General features: G+C 41.6%; 1 protein-coding gene across 5 annotated transcripts in view; it reads right to left on the reverse strand.

Moving 5' to 3' along the window:
- The window catches only part of LOC107224914 (neuronal acetylcholine receptor subunit alpha-7), a 70,174-nt gene that overhangs the window by 34,584 nt on the left and 13,452 nt on the right, over positions 1-22,138 (reverse strand). For all 5 annotated transcript variants that reach the window (XM_046744873.1, XM_046744871.1, XM_046744872.1 and 2 more), the window contains exons 4-8: positions 22,078-22,122; positions 13,611-13,720; positions 7,147-7,327; positions 1,856-1,931; positions 1,581-1,775 (exon numbers count right to left, since the gene is read on the reverse strand). In XM_046744873.1, coding sequence (XP_046600829.1) covers positions 1,581-1,775; positions 1,856-1,931; positions 7,147-7,327; positions 13,611-13,720; positions 22,078-22,122 — 607 coding nt within the window. The remainder of the gene's footprint in view (positions 1-1,580; positions 1,776-1,855; positions 1,932-7,146; positions 7,328-13,610; positions 13,721-22,077; positions 22,123-22,138) is intronic.

Below are 22,138 nucleotides of genomic sequence, written 5' to 3' on the forward strand. Positions count from 1 at the left end.
GTCGCATACGTGTAGCAATACAGGTACACTTATTTGTAAATACAGGTAAGTAAGTATACGCATGTCCTGGGTAACACATTTTTTTTATTTTTTTTTTCTTTCATTATTGCATACGTACGTTCGTCCCGTTATCCTGTTTCACGAATAGTAGCCACACGTGGCCGCGGAACGTGAAAACTATAATAAGCTTGTGTATGTACATTTTAGAAATCCGTAACGTGTGATTTACTGCTGCGATTTTACCAACTCGCTGATCGCGATTAATCGCACAACTGAGCCTACGACTTGTATGATTAAAAAAGAGAGAGAGAAACAAAAAAAAAAAAAAAAAAAACAAGAAAAAACAACAACAAGTAGCAAACGATAAGAATATTATGCAACGACGACAACCGCTGCTGCCCGCTGCACCCGCGACCCAACAAACCAACAACTTGATCGTCCCGTCGTTTAGAAGATAAAAGCTATACTTGAAACAGGACGTGAGATTGCGTGGCGACACGAAAATCGCTTCGGGAGCCTTCTTACACGTCTGTATTTTTGACACGGAACACCTATACGTGACACAAGTCGTCTCCCGATGGGGACTTTGGCAAGATTCATCTCGGGAGATTGAATTTCATGTCAAGTCTGTAATCCTAGGCATTTGAACAGCTGCCGTCGAGCTCTACCGTTTCACTATCGGTTCGGGAAAGCTCGACGTCCCTTAAATTTCGAAAAGTTTCGCGCGTGTCACCGCAAAGCGTCCGCTTATCTCCCCGTAAAAGTTTACCCAAGTTAAAAAAACAGATTCCACTATCCCCCCTCTATTCCTATGCCTAAAAAATGGTCAATACTTTCGCCCGCCGAAATCCCGAAACAAAGTTCTGCAGGTACTTTGATGAGGGGATGCGGCTCGGACCGTCTAAAATCGTACCTATTATTGGGAAGTTTTTTTTTTTTTTTTTTTTTTTTAAGAAAACGAATGCGCTCGGAGCAATTTGTTCGAGCAATAGTTTCAACAACATTTTATAGCCGTTCGTTATTGATTTGAATGAAAAAATTCTAAAACGTTCCTGATACCGTAAATAACAAAGCCCTCAAACTCGAATGGCTTCGAGTGTTTTTATTTTCTTTCAAAAAAAAAAAAAAAATAAAGCAAAAAATACTCCAAAAAATAGGCATGATTTTAGACCGTCCAAGCTGCGTCCCCCCTTCCCTAAAGTGACCCTCTCCGATCGGTGCCACGTGAAAGCACCGACCGGCGAAGAGTATCGATGACACCTGCGTTTGTAGTATGGTAAAACGTTTCGTAGGGGGTGTGAAAAAAAAATTTGCCGACAAACGAATAACAACATCGGATGAACGAATGAACCAATCAACCGGTACGTGTGATACAGCGAAGGAAAGCACGTAAAGAAGAAGGAAACGCGCGCGTCTGACGTAAGTGTAACGCAAGGTGTACAGAGCGCGGTATAACGAGAGTGAGAAAAAGATGGTACAATTTATAATTAATAGTATACGACACGATGCGTGACGTATTCGCTACACGGTGTACGTCCCATAGCAGGGGTGCGTCGATAGCATGCGGCAAAGTACGTTACCTAGGGTGAGCTTCTCCCCGGAGTCTGGCGGCAGTGTGAAACCCAGCAGAGCCATGCTCGAGATAAGAACGCAGGGCACGATCAGGTTGAAGAAGTAGTAGAGGGTTCGACGTCGTATCTGAATGGTGAACGTGACGTCGAAGTAGGGCTCCGGGCAGCACTGATAGACTATCGTGTTCTTCTTGCCCGGCATACCTGGGAAGGAGCAGCAGAGAAACATCTTACTCGTTGTCGGACGGAGGCTTCGCCGTTTCGCCGAGCTATCCACCACTCACCGATCAAGTACCACTCCCCGTTAGTGATGAAATCTGACAAGTCGCCACCCTCTTCCGAGTTCAACACCAGATCGAGCTGGCAAGGTCAAAAATACGTTAGATCGCTCGGGATCCGCGCCCTCGCCCTCCTCCTTTATCTACCCTCGGCTACCACCCCGCATGCACAACCCCCACAGGGACACGCATCCAATCTACCCACGTGCGTAAATACGCGCGATGCGGAACTAGGCTGGATAGGTTTTGTTTTACACTTCAACTGATTGCGATACATCGGGAACACCGCATGCGGAAGCCTCCCTCGTGAAAATTTATTTAAAAATTTTAGCAGCTTGCAAAGGTTTTTTTTTTTCACGGAAAAAAAAACAAACTTTCAACAAATTCTACAAGACTATACGGACAAACTATGCGTGGTTACAATTCTCCGAAATATTTGTAGAAAATCGTTGAAATCGTTTTCACCGAGGTTCAGACGCGTAAAAACGAGTTCGTGTATTTTTCCGGAAAAAGGTTAGGGGATAAGCTTTTCGGCGCATTCAATCGAGACAATTATCTACTACGATGCACTATCAGTAGGTATACCACATCCATACCGCATGCAGCGCAGTTATATATATATATACACAATACGCAGTTATCGGTTATGTGTGTATAAGAAAGTTACTTGGGACAGCTAAATGAGGGGAACGACGTTGTGCCACGGTGAATTACAGCGGATAATTTGGTATTACGTGAATTCGATATCTCAAAATTAACGGATTATTCCTACGCGTAGGTGATTCTTGGGTTCAAATGCGTTTCGGTATACGTGCATGTGTAATAATTGTGTACCAGTCTGCTTTTCTCTCTCTCTCTCTTTCTCTCTCTGTCTCTCTCTCTCTCTCTCACTCTCTCTCTCTCTCTCGCTCTCTCTCTTTCTCTCTTTCAATACCATGCATTTGAATTCGCAAGTTCACAATGCGCGTGCGCGCGCGTGTATCACGTATACGCGCGGTATGGTGTTTATATTTATTTATAGCATAGGTATATAATACAATATACGTACTGCACAACTGATACCGTATTATTATTTATGTATGATGATTGTTGTACATTGTACGAATGTAGGGGTGCAACAAAACTACGTTATTAGGATGGTTGTAACACAACTGCGACTCGATAGTACAGAGACGAGGAAAGAAAGAAAGAAAAATATAGAAAAATACCACAAATCGTTTCAACGACATCGGGCTAATCTCGGGTAACAAAATAATTAATTTTTCCGCAGCCTCTGTACCGCCTCGTTACCAAAATAATTAATCATACGTATCTCAGAAAAGTTCGGTCTACTTTGCGCCGTGATCACTTACGGTACTGTGATAACAGGATACGGTACAAAAAAAAAATTGATACAAAATGTATAAATATAGACAAAGCGATCAATCAATACGTGACTATGTAATAGTAATAGTAATAATAGTAACAATATGTTAAATACGAGGGTATCAAAAGTTTTACGTATACGTATATAAGCGATGAATCGATGAAAGAATGCGATGAAATTTCTACACGTCAATGAAAAGTCCGTAAAACTCGCGGTGACCGGGAAACAGACTCGTCCAGGTCCTCGCGTGTCCTGAAATCCGCACCGTAGTTCGTTCGAGGAACCCGGGACTCTTTCCCGGTCACGGCAGGACCCAATTTATGCGAGATGTGTCGGTAAGTATATGTATATATTACGGTATCAAAATAGATGGGTGAAAACATAACGTATTAATACGGGTATTACTGTAACAGGTTGATGAAAAACTCATGTACAGGGTAGGCTGTGGGGCGTTATATTTATGGTTACTGGACGGGGGGGGGGGGTGAATGACATCCAGAAAAGAAAAGCTTCCTGCGCGACGTTAGGTTACACCTAACGCTTGAACGTCGTTTTCGTTATTTTTGCGCGTGGTACGGACGAAGTGCGTTCGAGGGTTGGAAAACCGTGCGTTTGCAAAAAACAACGGCCTTTTACTTTGCCTCGAACGTGTCGGCGGGTGGGTTGGGGGAGAAAAAAAATTGACCACCGAACGAAAAAAGATTCTAGATGATAATAAAAGCGAGCCAAGGACACGTTCGAGGCAAGTGCGAACTTAGCTTAGACTTAAACCTCGGCGAGTACCCGTTCCGTTGATCCGGGTGGATCACCGAACCCCGGAGGATTTCTTCTCGAGCCTGACGCGGATCCTTCGCGATTGCGAAGCGGCGGTCAGGCCTGAGAATTCGGGAAAGGAGGGGGAGGAAAGTCTTATCGGTTCGAAGATGTCGGCGAGGGAGACGAGGAACGGGGACTCGCCTCTGGCTGGCATGGAAGCATCGCTCAACTATCGACTCCGCCGGTGTGCGAAGGGGGGAGAAACGGGGTGAATGGAAATCGGACCGACGGCGGGAGTGAATCTTTCGTGAGAAACGGACTCTCTTCGCTACCCCCGGCGTTATTTCTTCCGACAGGGACCCTCGTCGCCCGTCAAGTTTCGTTAATTTCCAAGAGGGTGTCGATAATTCGCCGTCGACGAGCCGCGATCGAGGTGCTTTAAGAGCGACGAGCGCCGCGCCGGCCGGACTTCTTTACAAGCGAGTCGTACACTCGGTGAATTCCTCAATTTCTCTCGTGTCCATCGGACCTCGAGGGCGGCAGGGAGGGATCGAGTACCATCGAGGATGTAAGTCGGGCGGGCAGAGTCGATAGAAGAACGACGTCGGACATTTGCTCCATGCAAAATAGTTGTTTCCAGCTCAGACATAATCACGTGGTCCCTGCTTTGACTGGTCGATGTGCGTGTGAATGTGGCGGTATATATTTATTTATTTATTTACACGTGTATTTGTATTCCTGTATGCGAATAAATACATGTGTAAATAAATCCATCTATAGAGGTATATTAATATGACGAGGCGTGTGTGCTTGCGTGCGCGTGTCGTTCGTTCGCACTTTGGCTTATACGCGCGCGCGTGCAATATCGGGGGCGGGGTTGAAATTCCGAGTTTCAGCTATTCCGAGAGCGACAAATTCCGAATTTCTTACTGCCGAAGGTCAAAGCAAAGAAGTCAAACTTTGACGAAACGTCAAAGTTTCGAACGTTCCGAAAATCGACGCTCAAAGTTCCGAAAATTCGAAAGTGAAAACGAATGTTGCAAGATTTTCAGTTCTTTGAATTTCTGGCTTGACAAAACTTCACCACTTTGATCCATCTTTGTTTCGGATTTTCGATGTTTTTTACGTTCGGCATCCTGATCGTACCGATTTTCGGTTTTTCTCATTTTTTACGCCCGCTCGTTGAGTAAACTGAACTGTGTGAGTACGTTTTAACTTGTCGGAATTTTATTCTATCGAAACGTTATTTTTCGTAATTTTTCTCTACCGTAACTTGAATTTTCGTAACTTTTAGCCGTCGGCTTTCCGACCATTCGAAACTTTATCGTTTCATCAAAGTTAGCTTTCTTCACTTCAGCTCTCGCGACAAAATAATTCGGATTATAATAATTCGCTTTCGCAAAATTTCAATTTCATTACTCGAATCCCGCTCCCAAATTCGGTGGGGAAAAAAAAAATGCCGAGAATTGTGCGTGTGTATCGTTTCTCTCTAACTCCCCTCTCGCTCACTCTCTCTTTCTCTCTCTCTCTCTCTGATTCGCTCTCTCTCTCTCTCTCTCTCTCTTTCTCTCCATCTCTCGTTCTCTCTACTCTAATCTCATCCGTTGCGTCGCAATGCGAACAATCACGTGTCGTGTGCTCAAGTATGCAGAGGTATAATATTCACGGGGCGTGTGAACTCTGCGGTTATGGTTGAGTGCAGCGACAGAGTGTTTTTCGTCGATTAATAAATGTGTGTGTAACAAGCCCGCTCCGACAGAAGCACGAGAAGCAAACACCGGCAAGCAATATCAGCCAATTAGCATAAATTTGTGTTTCGTCGTACTGCTCTTTGATGTCGTATATACACACATATATATGAATACGCGGACGACGATCCATCCCCGTGATATTAATATCGGGTCATGTTGTACGTGTGTGTGTATATATAATATATGTATGCATATATCGACATTTCTCCCCGCAGCTTGCAGTATATTCGTTTCTTCTATCATCCGACCATTCGTCATGACATATTCCCTGATGCGATTGTTCCTATCTCTTTCCGCGACTCGGAAGCTTTGAATACAACTTCTTCACTGGCCTGTAACGTATAACGCGGTTCCCATGGCGCGTATTACGTCCAAAGTCATCGGTCCTTTTTTCAATTAATCAATCACAAAAAGCTTCCGAAGCGCGTGGTTATTATTGTGATAAAAAATACTCGTGTATAATGTACATCGGATGCACTTTTCAAAGCACCATCGATACTAACCATCTATAAACTATAGCGCGATCCATTCCGAATTTATCACCGTGCACATGTTTCAATATATATTATATATTAATAATATATTGTGTGTATAGGCTCGCCTGATATACCTAAAACGAACTCGTTTGCAGATCTGTCGTAAGCTCGTACGCGTTTCGCCGGATATTCGTTCGGATTGAATCGTTACCAGGTACCGTGCAGAAGGTGTGCCGAAATCCGTTGGAACTCGATCGTACAACTCGCAAAGAACCGATAATCCTCTGTCTACGTATCTCGCTTCTGTTCTTCGCATAGATCACCATTATATCTCGTTTCGTTTCTATCTTGGACTCGTTTGTACCGCGATAAAACGCGTAATGCGTGCGTCCGGTATTCGCATAACGTGTTAAACTTGCCGTTACGTCGGAATTCAGCGACTTGAAATCGAAGGGGAAAAGAAAAGCTTGCCGAGTCGACGAGAGTTGAAAGTGTAAAATGGAGGGAGGAAAGGAGTTGAGCGGAGGAAAAAAGAAAGGGGAAAAAAAAAATAAACAATAAAAATGGTACAAAGATAAGAGAGGGTGAGGGTGGGACGGGGGAGGAAAAAGCTGCCGGAGAACAGAGCGGAGAAATATTCCATCGGATTTCAAGTGGCCGTGTCGCGTCGTGATCGCGTCGAACGTCCAAAACTGACAACGACTAACCGGACCGATTTTTCTATATTGCGATCAATCGGTCTCCTCCTAAGCTGGTTGGCCTGCCGGCGAAACCGCGGATATTGCGAATGGAAATAAAGCTGGCAAAATGTATGGATGGGGGGGATGATCGTCGGAGTGTGCCCAAGTTCACCCGGCTTCCGGTTGGGTGGTTGGGTGGTTGCGATTGTTTGTTTGTTTGTTTGTTTGTTTGTTTGTTTCGTGTCTGAGGATCGAGGGAAAAGTGTACCTGGTTCCCGTCGTAGGTCCAGGATCCGAACTTCATGTCACAGTGTTGGTCGTCAAAGGGGAACCAAGTGATGTCTATCTTGCATGTGCTCTTGAAGATGCCCGGAGGAACGTACAGGCAACTGCCGTTATGCTTGACCACCACGTTTGTGTGGTATGTCCCGTCGAAACCCTCAACCGCGCTAACGTTTTAGTAACCATAATAGATTTTTCATCATTATTATTACTTTCACAATTAATATAATGATCGGCGTCGTTTGGCATCATCATCATCATCATCATCATCATCGTCATCGTCATCGTCATTATCATAATAATAATAATAATACACGTGCACGTACAATACATTGGTGGGACATACTCCGTTCGGACTTTTCTTTCACTTTCTATCCTTCTATTTCGTGATTGGTTTCGTTGATGAGATGTTTTTTTTATCTTTTTTTATTATCATTGGCATTGCTTTTATTTGACAGTGTATTTTAATCGCGGAAGCTTTTTTTTAATCTCACGTATATTTATTTATGCGTTATCGGTTAGTGCGTCACGTGTTTATTTTCTCGCTTTATTGTTTCTTTTGTTTTCGGTTAATTGAAATTAATTTCTCAACTCCGTATGTACGTATAAGACCTAAAAGTACTTCTAGTCGCAGAGACTTTGTAAAATGTATCGTACTTATGGGAAATTATTTTGATACGTAATATTTGACGATTTATACGTATACTGGGGCATATACCGGTATAAGATATATTCGCATACGAAGTAAGAAGAAGGACATTTTTATTTCACCAGTTTCACGACAAATTAACAGTACGTGTAACTTTTCTCCCCGTTTGGTTACTTTTCTGAGTACACTTGATTTGACAGAGAGGCAAAAAAATAATAAATAAACAAATAAAAAATGAAAAAATACAAACAAACAAACGACGAAGTAAGAAATGTAACTGAAAACAAGCAAAAGTGAGGAAATAAATTACGGGTCATGGGGTGAAACATGATTTATATTTCACCCGGCAGAAATCCCCCGGCCAGGTCAAAGTTTGCTTTAAATCGACACTTGACGGCCGGCTTGTCACGCCTGCCTGCTTCGTTCGGATGATAAAAACGGAGGATACCTACAACTTTGAGCTGGCGTTAAGTACGAAGACAGGAATTGGGCGGGAACGGCAACAATAATGCACAATGCAGAGAAGCCGACATTTCGAAAGTTTACGCGGCTGACGAGCAGAGCCGTGTATATACGTATGATATAAATAACAGCGAGGTGAGCGGGGTGGTGAAAATTCAGCGAAAAACTGGGGAAGAACACGATCCGTGAGGAAAAGCCAAACGCGGTGGATAATTTTTTTATGACTTTTTTACCATTTTGAAAAACCCGTTTTCGAGAATTTAAAAAATTTTGAATCATGGTTCAAGTGTCATGAATTTTTGGATAGGTTTTCGTAAATGCTCATACATTACATTTGAGAAGTTTCAGAGGTCTTGGAAAATTTTGGAAAACTGGATTAATCAAAATCGCCAAGAATTCCGAAACAATTCGTAGGTATGCAGAAAAATCAATGAATTCATTTTATACGAAGTAAAAAAGATTTTCACCAGAGATTTGTTGCGCAAATTTATTTATTTATTTTTTTTTTTCAACGATTTATCAACAACTTTTTCGCATTATTACTATTTGAAACGAATCATCTCATCAACTTGGTTACGATCGATCTTTCTCAGATTTTCATCTCATCGCGAAGTGTTCAATATTCATACCGAGGCTCACTATCGTCCGACCGCAAGGCCTTGCCAAGAAAATGAAACACGTTTCGACGAAAGAAACAGTATCGAAAGGGTCGTCGAAGCGACATCGCCTGTGCAAAATATATAAAAACTACAAGTCCGTTACGGCGGGTAGATTAAAACAAAAATTCAAGTTCGTTGCAGCGGCAATGCGAAACAATATGAAACAACTCCACCTTCGCAAACCCATTAAAAACACATCCGAATGTCGGTGCGAACGTAATATTTCGGATTCGTTGGCGGGGCGGAAGGGGGAATTTCTAATCCAAACCAGACGTCGCGAACACGACTCTGTACGCGATTCGAGGTGAACGACGGTTCGGAATCGAACCGACGAATCCTTTGTCCTTCGAAATTTCTATGCGAAAGCGAATAAGGGTGGTTGGGGGGGGGTGGAAAACCGACCGGCAACATCCCCCGAGGGAAGCGTGCTTTTATTATCGTTCTTTCACGCACCCCGCCTGCACACCTACCTCGGTCGCTGCAACGACGTGTCGCGGATTCCCACCCCCCGATAATGAATGAAAAAAAAAAAAACAAAAATTAGGGACGAACAAAGTTATCCGCACGAGACCTATTCTTCTTTTCACCGCGGCCGTTTATAAGCTGCCGATTGTTTGAAGTCGGAAGAATAGGAGGATGGAGAAAAGAGGGAGGGAAGCCTCGGTTCGCTTCTCCGCGGTTTCTCCTCCCTATTGTTCAATTTCCGGATGAATAAATTCCGCCCTCCGCCTTCCGCCTTTCGCTCCGCACCGCAACGGCACGAGACCGGAATATAAGGGGCCTGCGCACCGAACCGAGCCGTCGTCATCTCGCCGCGTTTTCTATCCCGCGGGACCGTCTTTCGGTGCAACAAGTTACCTGCAACCACCCCTCAACCCCCGCATGCAGTCCGCGCCGGCGATTTCGCTCCCCGACATTTATCCCGCCTCGCTCACCTCGCTACGCCCGATTTTACTCCGACAATCTTGCCCGTTTTTCATCCTAGGAGTTGCCGTTCAACGTTTCGCGACTCAACGATCACCAAAAATAATCGATCATTTTTTTGTACTCGATTGATCGATGCATCGATTATTTTTAGCTCAGTTACCGTCGCTATTTCTCGTAAATTTTGGTTTTTCACATCGGGTATCGCAGTAATAAGATATAAGAAACGGTATTGCGTAGGTGAAATGTCGAAAAGTATAGTTTCAAACTGTGCGGACATGTGTAATAACCGGTTATAATTATTATTATTATTCGGTTATTCGGGTGAGCTGATTCTGTCGGTGGGATGACAAAGCAAATAAAACAAACAAAAATCACAAACACTTGACAGATTTTACATTGGTTATATGGGCATATATGTATATATATATAAATATATACTATGTGTATATAATTAATTCAACATCGACATGCACGTATTTTTATACGTTGTATTTCAAACGTTTGTTTTTTTTAAGAATTTTAAATTTCACACATAAACACAGGAGGAAAATAAAACATTCGGAACAAAAATTTGATTTATTATGGTTTGTCAATTTTTAGGATTTCCATATTTAACTTCAATGCAGATGTTTTTTTTTCTTTTTTTTTTAAATTTTATTTATGGTATACGTATAAAAGTACAAACATATATACACAAATAATGTATATATATATATAAATGTAGGTGATACTTTAATTTTGACTGTTTTAATATATAACATTAATAATAATAATAATAATCAATTATACACATAAGTTTAATTTTATTAATCGAATGTTTAGCCTCACATTTATAGGTGTTTAGATGATCGAGTTTAGGTGCGTTTGCGTTTTATCCTGGTACGTATCAGGCTCGTATCAGGAGCTTGTGCAGTTTCAAACAGGTGTGTAACTTCTTTTTAAGCAAAAATTTGAGCGGTTGGGGTTTCTCACCGACTGAGCCGCGAAACCCGCTCCCTCCGCTACCCCGAGTCGTTCGTTGCGGGTCGACAAGATATTTGATTCAAGGGAAGCGAGTCGACGCTGCGGTCGGTCGGCCGATCGTAAGCCGCTTGCGAAATTCTATCCGCAGCGTCTGATGAGAGAAGAAGAGGGAAAAAACAAAAAAAAAAAAAAACAAAAACAAAACGAGCTTTTACAAGTGAAAATATTCGTTAAAATATTCGCCGACACCGAAAGAAGGAAAGCTTTTTCATTTTCTTTGTTTTTTTTTTTTTTTTTTTGACATTATTCGAATTGCCGGAACGCGGACATTTCGCATTCTGAGCCAATAAAGCCGACTTCGGGGTAATTCGTTTCACGTATTATATTTTTTATTGCAAAATATAAAGGTTGAGGGAGCGGACGTCGGGCTCCGCCATGAGGTGGCCCGCAGTAACGGGGTAGCCTGACGCAGTTTTTTTTTTTTTTTTTCCTTTTTATTAACAACACCGTCATTAACCACTCTCCCGCCGAACAACCGAACGTACGCGTTTCACTACCCTTACGGACAAACGTACGACGAAAACTCGCGAAACCGAGCCGAAAAAACAAACGTCAACGTCCGCGTCGTGTCGGTCGGTCGGTCAAACGAATTATTTCGATATTGAGAAACGGTTTTGCACGAGAATAAAACCAATCAAATCACCGATCCGCTCCCACTGCACATAATGATTTTTAATCCTTGCTCTGCGGTTCTTTAATTACATAATGTTACTGTTTCACGTACAAGCGTAAACTGCCTCCGTATCAACATGGCGGTGAAAAAAAAAGAAAAAAAACGTGCGACCGTCTCGTCAAAAAAAAAAAAAAAAAACATCCATTCACCATCGGGCTGCGAGATTATTCGAGGAGAGCGTAGTTAGACGACAGTATTCTCAGCTGGTGGCATTAGTATAATTACGATGGCCAGGGCTAAACGCGACATGCGCATCGACGTCTCGCTCTTAGTCGCTTTATAATAATGATAATAATAATAATAACGACAGCAACAAGAACGATAATAATAGTAATATCGCACAGCATGGCATGTCGCGTCCAACGATGACCGATTGTGTTATAATAATGTTTTCTTCGGTTATGTATATAGTTTTTAATACAATTATCAACAGGCACTTACATATCCATGAGGTGATTAAGAAAAATAAATAAACAAATAAAGGATAAATAAATATCCGCATGGGTAGGCAATGTAAGCGCGTGATGTGCAGGTGCAGTGAATTCTATAATGTAATGTAACGTATGGTTGATGCATGTACGTCAGTGCAGGTAACTTTTTGTCCCGTCTCCTCGTGTAAGGGTGAAATGAAAAAAATTCCAATTATCATTTTCAACAGCGCGGATCGTTTTTTTGACGACTGTCGATTGTTCGGCCCTTTTTCTCATTCTCATTAGGCTCGTAACGCGGTGATATCGTTTTCTTCAATTTTTTTTTTTCTTACCCGTCAATTAATCACACGAAGAGTGGAAAATTGATCGACAATCCACGCACATGCTGCAGTATCGACTTACACTCGGAGGGCGACTTTGGAATGCATTCGTTTTTTTTTTTTTTTTCTCCTTTTATTGTCCTTGTATATTTAACAGGCAATTTTTTAAATTGCTCTTTTTTCTATCTCTTTGAGTGTGCAAGCTGCAAGAACGTGTATTCAGTGAAACGATACACGTGAAGGCAGGTTCAATTTTAAAAAGTTAGGATGTATAAAAAAAAAAGAAATGAAAGTGGGAAGGGGGAGTAAAAGAAACACTCTAGTCCGAGTACAACATACGTCGGTACTGATAGTATTAGTGATAACAATAGTAATTACAACTAAGGATAATTATGATTTTGTTTGGTATGATAATTTTTGGCGTTTAAAAAAATGGAAGGATTAAAGAACGTGGTTAGGAATAATAATGTTAATAATAATAATCATAATAATAATAATAATAATAATAATAATAATATAATATAATATACGAGAGAGTGAATATGAGTAATGTAAACAAATACACGTAGTATATACTTATTCAAATCATTATTTACCATGCATTTGCAGAATAATAAATACATATATTATGTACGTATATTATATGTGTAGTATAGGGTTTTTGGATAGAAAAAAAAAAAAAACACAGAGGAGAAGAGAAAACTGAAAAGAGGAACTACGTTGATTATATGATTATTATACCTAGAAATGAGATAGGCATTATGTACAATTTACGAAAAAATTACATACCCGTCGTATACCGTTAATTACTCGGTCGTCATATTACCATGATAATGGGATTGAAAAGTCACAAGATTTTTTTTAGTCATCACAGCAGCAGATATCCAGGTATAAATTCATTGTAAAAGCGAGAAAGGATCTTTCGATTTCTTAGAAAAAAATTCAATCATATCGCCGTATCGCGAACTGATTGTTAATTAATTACGTTAGTTATACCTGTGCGAGGAGACGACCGTTAAATCATATACCTGCAGAGTGATCGATTATCGATTATGCTTGGCGGTCGCTCTGCACGTTAGATCTGATCGAGTAATTCCTGATAATAATTGTGACGTTAGATTCAGCGGTGCTACATCGTTGTGGCTTTGTCTTTGATTCAACGTACGTACCGCACATACTTTACCCACGTACGAGGTAATTCCAAGTGAATAAAAAAAAAAAAAACGGTAATAATATGCAATGTCTGTCGAAACGAATGATAATGATAATAATAATGACATTGTACTAGAGGCGTACGAAGGGTTACCTGTTGTACATCAGAACGTCCGGTTTCCATAGCTTGTTCGGTGTTATTCTGAGGTCCCTTACTCCCCCGTACTCCGATTCGTTCCACTGAAGATTGTAGTCGGTCCACTCCTGCGCGTTACAAAATAACATCAGTATATGCCCAGGATTTTTTACACCTCGCTAATGAACACGGATCGAATCAATCACGACTCTTTGACCCGTCATTTCTACTCTTTGTGCGATGTTGTTAAATTCGTTGCGTAACATCATAAAAATTTTTTCTGGTCCCCAAATCGACCGGTAGCAATAAAAGGAGATTTTCGCATACAGATCCCGATATCGACATTTTACCGACTTTTCAGCCGTTTCACAGCTCAGACACAAACCCTTTTTTATCGGGTGGGGATTACGCTCGCCCGAAAAGAAGGGTTTGCGTCCGAACTGCGAAACGGCTGAAATGTCGGTAAACTGACGATATCGGGTTCTGTGCGCAGAAATCTCCTGGTATCGCTACTTCAACCTACTGCGCATTATATCTGCACACATTTCAAATTTCCCGGCACTGCGCATTACTGACAGGCCGATAGTCCATCTAACCTATAATCTATTCAAATCGAGGCGAGAAAAAATGACCGGCTCAGAGAGTCTAATTTTCATTAAACAGATCAAACACAGTGGGGAAAAGTTTCTATCGTAAATTGTATCATACATCAGCGGCAGAAGCACAGTATTATCTACTCGTACACAGTATTACGTATCAGATGGATTGGGATTCCTGTACATTGTGTACAAACGGAAAGTCGTATGGCGCAGCAGCAGCGCTGCTAATGAAATGAAATTTGCAAATAATAGACAAAGAAAACTTGCGAAATTGAATGCTGAGAAGAAGCTTTCGAAAGATTTTATACCTACGAAAGGAAAGGGATTTTGAACACTAATTCGCAATCGAATTATTCGTCCTTGTCGAATTAATTTATTCACCTCGTTCCACTCTTATTGTCAGACAATTGTTCTTCGATTTCTTTTCATTCGTACGGACGAATAATTCGTTCAGCCTGGCTTTAATTACGCCTACTGTCATTAAGTAGCAACTTTCAAGCCAATCGCAACAGAGAATCGTATCGTGCACTACGTGTAGAATACACAACATTTGAAAAGTGTGAAAACGTGCTCAATCATACAGTTTCATACGCATCGGTTCAACGTGCTAATGACAGGCAAAAACTACGTGTAACAGGTAAATATACATGTACACGTGTCAGGGGCAGGAGGGAGGGAGGGAGGGAGGGAGGGAAGGTATGCTTTGAAAAATGAGGGAAAATACGTGAGTCACGCACAATTTTGTACAGTCACGATGAGATCATCTTCCCGGAAAACTTGAACCGCGTGTTCTCCGTAGTTCAGGGTCAAGGAGAATGCTAGCGTTTCCGGTAAAACGAGACCAACGTGACTGCGGAATCGCAAGTTTATAATCTTCCCTCGCTCGTCGCGCCGTGACCACCGAAATTCTACCTCCAAACAAAAGGCGTGGGACCCAGTGTTTACTAGGGGGAGACAGGGGGGTTTATAGTTCAGGTTTACTAATTGTGAACCGGATGCTGGCCGAAGTCGCGAAATATACGAATCGTTGACACGTTTAGAGAATCTACCGCAGTTTCCCTCAGCCTTCGGGGTGTGTTTCCACTTTCCGAACAATCCGAAGGTCGATCGAATCGTCCGTCGTACTTCGATCGGCGATTCTCGCGAATACCGGATTCGCGTTTTCTCCTCGTTTCCTACGCTCAGTTTAACCGAGGGGTGCGGAAATATTAGGTTAAACACACTGTGCGAGGTAAGGGTGTAATTGCAGAGGGTCCGGAAGGCCGAAAACGAGCCGCGTGACGCGCTTTTAACCATCTACACGTCCGTGTCGGATGCATACATGTAATTCATCATTTTCACCGCACGTCGTCGTGTCCCGAATAACTCGAATTATTATTTACCTCACGGGCCGGATTGCAGTGGTATGTCGCATATACGTATCATGGATGGAATTGATCGATTTATCGGGCACGACCGACGCCTTTCAGGAGTGAGCTAACTAATCTGTTTCTTTCGTTTGACACTTATTTTCAAGGCAATTTCTTTTTCTTTCCATCAAGTACAATCGATATTTCACACCGACTCCTGAAAAACGCGTCCAAGTGTCCTTTATACGTTAATATATATAATTCGTTTAGCATGAATTTCACTTTAGTACGTTACTTTTTATCAATACATGGTTTTTGGTCGTGTGCGGATGTGTGAGTTTTGTCATTTTATGTGCGCAGCAGCGGACTGACTTTCCCATCCAGTAATCTTCTGTAAAATGGACCCTGAACGTTAAGTGCCCTGCTGAATAATAACAATCTCCCTTTACCACAAGGCACGATATCACAACTATTCCTACAAATTAGTAAATATAACTATTTTTTTGCGATATCATTGAAACAATACAACCTATGTAGGAGAATGGTGAAAGAAAAGAAACGACGCACTGTTCCCAACGGATATTCTTATCCGATTAAACTCGCATCGTGGCTCGAAATTTGAGCGAGTGATTCTTTGATTCGGTGCAAAAGCGTTTTCTATACATCACGAAAAAGGCGTCACAACTCGTTCGATAATTGCGTAGAATCGTAGACAAAAGGAATAGAAGAATTAAAAATAACGAAGGCATGAAAAACAAAAAAATCGTTGCTCCAAGTGAAATCTTTCAAGCTCTCAAAAATTCGGCGCGCGTATAAAATTACCTCTGCTAATTACACGAAGTGGAGTAATCGCGAGGCGAGGGGTATGACTGGAAGCCTGTACCCGGTTCGCAGACGGTGATAAGCGGCTCGGGAAACGAGGGAGAAAAAAAAGGTAAAGGGAGCGCAGCAGTCAAAGGGTGTGAGAGATGTACAAAAAGGGGAAAAGAATTATGGAAGTGAGCGGGAGAGAAAGCGGAGTTGGAATAATATCGTTTGGTCAGAATCATATCGACTGGGGGGGGGGGGGGGTGAAGACATTATCCCGAGGCGGACAATACGCAGTGGGATATAAAATGATGCGGTTTTAAGGGTGGAGGGGGATGAAAACGAAACGAATTACGAAAGGCAAAGTCGGGCCAACGACGATAGATTCGATGCGACTTCCGAGCCGATGAGCCGTTCATAAAGGCGTTCGAATATCCGTCCCTTTGCCGTGCGGCGTAAAAAGTGTTTCGGTTCAATTGGCGTCGAATCACGTTGCGGTTCGAGATCGGCTGACCGAACCGCTGGCTCCGACTACCGCCAATCGGGGTGCGTAAATCCGGCGAAATTCACTCCGTCAGTGGCGACTAGGCCGGCAGGTTGGCAGGTCCTGAAACAGCCGACGGAATCGAACCGCCCGAAGGTGATCGCGGAAATTGACGCGATCATCCGGGATTAACGATGATTTCCGTGATTGGAAAATCAGTGCCGAACAGCCCCGGGATTAATTTCCATCCGCATCCACGCGAGTAGGCATCGTTATTTACCGCTAATTTTTCTCCGCCTCTGTAAAATTCATTCGACTAGTTGATTTTTCCCGGCTAGTCGTTCCCTTGTTTATTAACGTCGACCGGGTCTCGGAGTTCCGGGGTTTCCCGCCAACCGCCTACGTATGCATGTATGTACATTGCGGTTATTATACCTAACGTATGCGGCTATCTTCCTTAACCGCGTGGGCGTCGGCAAACTGGCTGACGCGTCTATGAATTATTTCCTCCTCTATGCAAGCGATATGGGCAACGGCCTCCGGTTGCCGCGATGCTGAATAGTCAAAGACCGATGGAATTTACACGCGCGCGTCACGCGATACGCGTCATTCGTTACGCGTAACGATTCGTATCGTCGACGATCGTTATTCGACACGGATCGAGATCGCTGCAATTTTTAAAACTTTGAGTCGCGCGTTGTTGCGCGGAGTCAAATTTTGCAACGAGATGGTATTCTTTGCTTTTTTCGAGTCGCTGATTACGAATCTGAAACCGGGTATCAATAGTTCAAGATCGCGGATCCGGCATGGCGGACGAAAATTCCGAATTTCATCAAATCCGGTCAAAAAACTCTATGCAGCGGTTTTCGGGGTCGTTGATCGCATTCGCCGTCTCGAATTTTCAAAATCTGATCTCAGATTCGTAATCAGCGACAATTCGATTCTAACAACGATAATTTGAATGCTTGCCACCGTGACTCGAAGGGATCAACTTGGCTTTGAAAAAGGAACCTGATCATCGACGATACTCGCGCGTTTCAAGCAACATATCTCCGCAGCTGATCGCGATGTTCGTACGGTACGTACACGGTACGTGATTATTTGCCGGTGTACGATAAGTATAGAGATTGAATAACAGATGGACGCAATACCAAATGCACAATATGAGCTATTTTATTACAATATTAAATCGTGAGGCAAGACTGCCGTATATATATGTATACAGGGACGACTAGGCGGTGTACTAAAGATGCTGACTACACAGGGATGTGATTGCGTAAATTTATAAGATACACCTGTGTGCGTTTGCTTATCTACCTATGCAAATGTGTGTATATACATGTATACGGTAATTAATCTCGTGTGCGATGAGTTGTGGGAACAGATCATAGACGATAGACGATACAAGTACAAGGTATACATATAAATATATACACGACTACGGGGTTTTCGTTACAAAGAAATTACGCGGTGATTTCTCAATCTTCCGCAAGTGTGCGCGTGTGTGTGTGTGTGCGTGTGTGCGTGCGTATACCTATGTTATATCAATATACCAAATTGCATCAAGTCACAGCTACGTACATCGCTCAGATTACAGCTCTACGCAGATGATATTACGGTGTACAGACTTCATTTCAGGGAAGGTGTACACGTACGTAATGAGCAAAGGATGGTAAATAGATGATATTAATTACGATTCAAAGTATGATACAATATAACAGGGATTAATAGCTGCAGGAGTAACGGTAGTAAGTAACAAGTATAATACCAACGTAGTTCGATAAAGGTATGTACATAGGTGATATATACGATAGGCAGGTACAGCGGTAAGTACATAGGTGATAAATTCACAAAAGTAGCACACAGGTATTTGATAACAAGATCACGCTAATTGCGGTAATAACAGAGGCAAGGATTAATTCTTTCATCCCAGTAACGTCACAGTTGTAGCTATTATACGTAATATGCGGTATCGTGTACCTATCTATGTATGCGAAGACAGGACAGAATTATAGCAATAATAATTAATTTTTGTTGTTATTATTATTATTGTATGAATAATAACAACAAGAGTACAATAATACAGCTATATGTGTGCGTGAGTCACTACTGTATATATATATACAGATGTATTTGTCTATTTTCGTAAATGTGCGTAAATTGCGATGTGTGCCTATAATCGGATGCATTACGTGTCCTGTGTGATGACGCGTTTGTTTCATTGCTTATCGTTAGATATTGATAGGTTACAGTGCGTTAAGTTTGCGTTTTCTTTTTTTCTTTTTCTTATTGTTTTTCTGTACTTCATTACGTATATACGATTATTCAATTTTTTATTTTTTTATTTTTTTTTTTTTGTTTGTTCTCTCTCGATTCTGTTTAACTACAAATGTTGATAATGCGACTTACCAGGGACAGCCATATATTGGTAACGAGTAGTTGATTCTTCTCGTCCTTTTTACGGTACGGGTAGGAAGAAGAAGAAGAATTGAAGAAGTGGTAGCGGTAGTAGCGATCGTTGCGACGGAGTAGTTTTCGAGCGGATTGACCGGAAGTGGTAGCGGTAGCGTAGTTTCACGTGTGTATCATTCATTCGCGATGCGGTCGATCGATCGATTGATATATAAGACAAACAAAACAAAAGAGAAACGGGAGAGTTTCGATGCAGTTTGCCAAGGGACCTGCGGCTTATTAGTATTAGTATACCTATAACCTTCTCCGTGATGAGAGATATTTGAGATATCGATAGAGCATCTCTGAGGGCACGTCTACGTATCGTTATCACTGTTACTGTTATTGTTATTTTTTGGTAGAGGCCGCGGCATGTTGGGACACGTCGTCCTGCATCGGGCATCTTATCTACACTCCGAAATGGATTCGGTGAAATTTGTCGTTTACTTTTTAGAAATTTTTTCGATATCCTTCCCCCTGTCCACCCCCCTCCCGCCCCTTGCACGTCTCTCTCTCTCTCTCTCTCTCTCTCTCTCACTCTCCTTTTTTTCACTCATTCGCACTCGACTTCCTGCCGTAAGCCCCGAACCCGCCCCTCCTGATTCCCCCTGCCCGTTTCCCAGTCTTAGAAATTGTCGGATTTTGACAAATTGTAATTTACGAGATTTTTAATCAGGCAACGAATCGAGGCTTTGATCTTTCTTGGATATTTCACATATTCCACGTACGTGTACCTATGTCTGTAAGACAATATACATTGCACAGGTCTGCGAAGAGATTTTTTTTTTTTCAGCTCCACGGGATGTTTTTGGTTAGTATTATGTTTTCGAGTGTGCCGAATCCGCAAATGGTAATTCCATTTCCCTCCATCACGTACAGTATTCTTGCAAAATACAAGGCGTCTGCATGGCACAAAAGAAGCATAACAATAATGAAAACACCACCATTTTATTACAACGAACTGAACAGTATTTCCTATAAAATTAAACGAACGATTTCTAGAAATTTATTCAACATTCCATGTTCGTTCTTTTTGCCTATAAAACATTGTCTTCTCCTCTTTTATGCTCCTCCGAACACGCTCCCGCTTTCCATTTTCTCTTTCCCTGTTTGTATTTATTTTCAAGTCTCACTCTAATACACATTATGTGAAAGTAAGAAATCACTCTTGCATAGGATTTTTCGAATCAGGAATAGGATACCAGATTCCGAGTAAAACGGGAGTTTCGCACCAAATGAAACTACAAACACGAATTTTACAAGAAAACCTGACGTGATGGAGCTTTTTGAGTATTATTTCCGATCTCAGTAAGTGACAATTTATAAGAAACGGTATAATAGAAAAAAACCTGTGCAGTTTTTCGGATGTAGACCTGTGTTGTTGTAAGTGCGGGACGATCAGGGGGAATGGTCTGTACAACGGCTCTATAACCGATGGTAAAAATTTATCAATTTCAGTCGCTCCTCCAAGCTTGGCTCGCGTTTATAAATTTTCAGAGGACCGAATTCAAAGCTCTCGTTATAATCGCAGTGGTGGCAACGGTGTACACACATAACACGTATAACCTTACTTGAACACATAATTTACGAAATACGTGTATAAATTATATATATATATATATTATTATATATATATATATACATATATAACAAGAGGTAGGTATACATATATTAAGGGGATGTGTAACGTGTTGCGAGCGATGTAATTATATACGATAAAGGTCGAGCATGTAATATTCGGTTACGTTTATAACGATATATGAATATATGTACGCTGGGCGGGCGAAGGTCACGTGCGATTTACACCAAATTACACAAAAGTTAAATAAAATTCATTTTATAGTTTTGTCAATGCGCACATTCATATGGTATACGTAATAACATAACGATCAAGCGTTGTTATTATATACATATATATATATATGTGTATGTGTGTGCGTAAGAACAACAACAAGAAAAAAAAAGAAAAGAAAAATTATAGAAATGAAAATTTAAAAAAAAAAAACCGTAAATTCGTTCGCATCACAGGTATAACAATATATGTTGGTATAATTAACAAATATATATATATGTATGTATGTACGAGCAACGCGAGTGATTGATGATCTCTTGTATAGATAATATACATATATTTATTTTCGAATCGACGAACGAACGAATCGCCGGATTCGGCAAACCTGCCTCCTTGCGCCCTCTCATACTCTTTGTATTAAAATTCACGACCGAATGATTCCGACACTCTGATCACTTGTCGGAAATTACCCCAATCGTAGATCAGTTTTACACACGTATATACACATATCACAGCGTAATCGAGGTAATTTATCACGGGGTTCGAAATTAATAAACAGACAATTTTGTACGGCCTTTCAATGACGATGACGATGATGGCAACGACGACAACAACAGCAGCAGCAACAATAACAAGAGCAACAAAAACGACAACCACAACAACGATATAATATCATCAACAACAACAATAACAACAGCAACAACAACAACAACAACAACAACAACAACAACAGGGATGACAATAAATTAACATCGATTAAACACCTGCCAGCAGTTGAACGACGTTGCAAAAAAAATTCTGGCAACGAATTTTACAAAGTATCACGTGTTTTCTCTCTATCTCTCTCTCTATCTTACGTGATCTCGACCGATTGCGTACGAAGCTAATTCATTCCCCGACGATCGAGAAGCCTTGTTATTAACCATGAAAAAATGCGTGAAATCAGGGAGTCCGAGAGGGCGCTTACGAAGGCAAGGCGACAAAACCGGGAACGCTCACTTACCAGGTTCAACCACGCGTTCGTAGTCAGAATTTGGTTCTTTTCGTCCTATACGCAGGAAGGG

This window comes from Neodiprion lecontei, chromosome 7 (assembly GCF_021901455.1).
Source record: "Neodiprion lecontei isolate iyNeoLeco1 chromosome 7, iyNeoLeco1.1, whole genome shotgun sequence".
Classification (NCBI taxonomy): domain Eukaryota; kingdom Metazoa; phylum Arthropoda; class Insecta; order Hymenoptera; family Diprionidae; genus Neodiprion; species Neodiprion lecontei.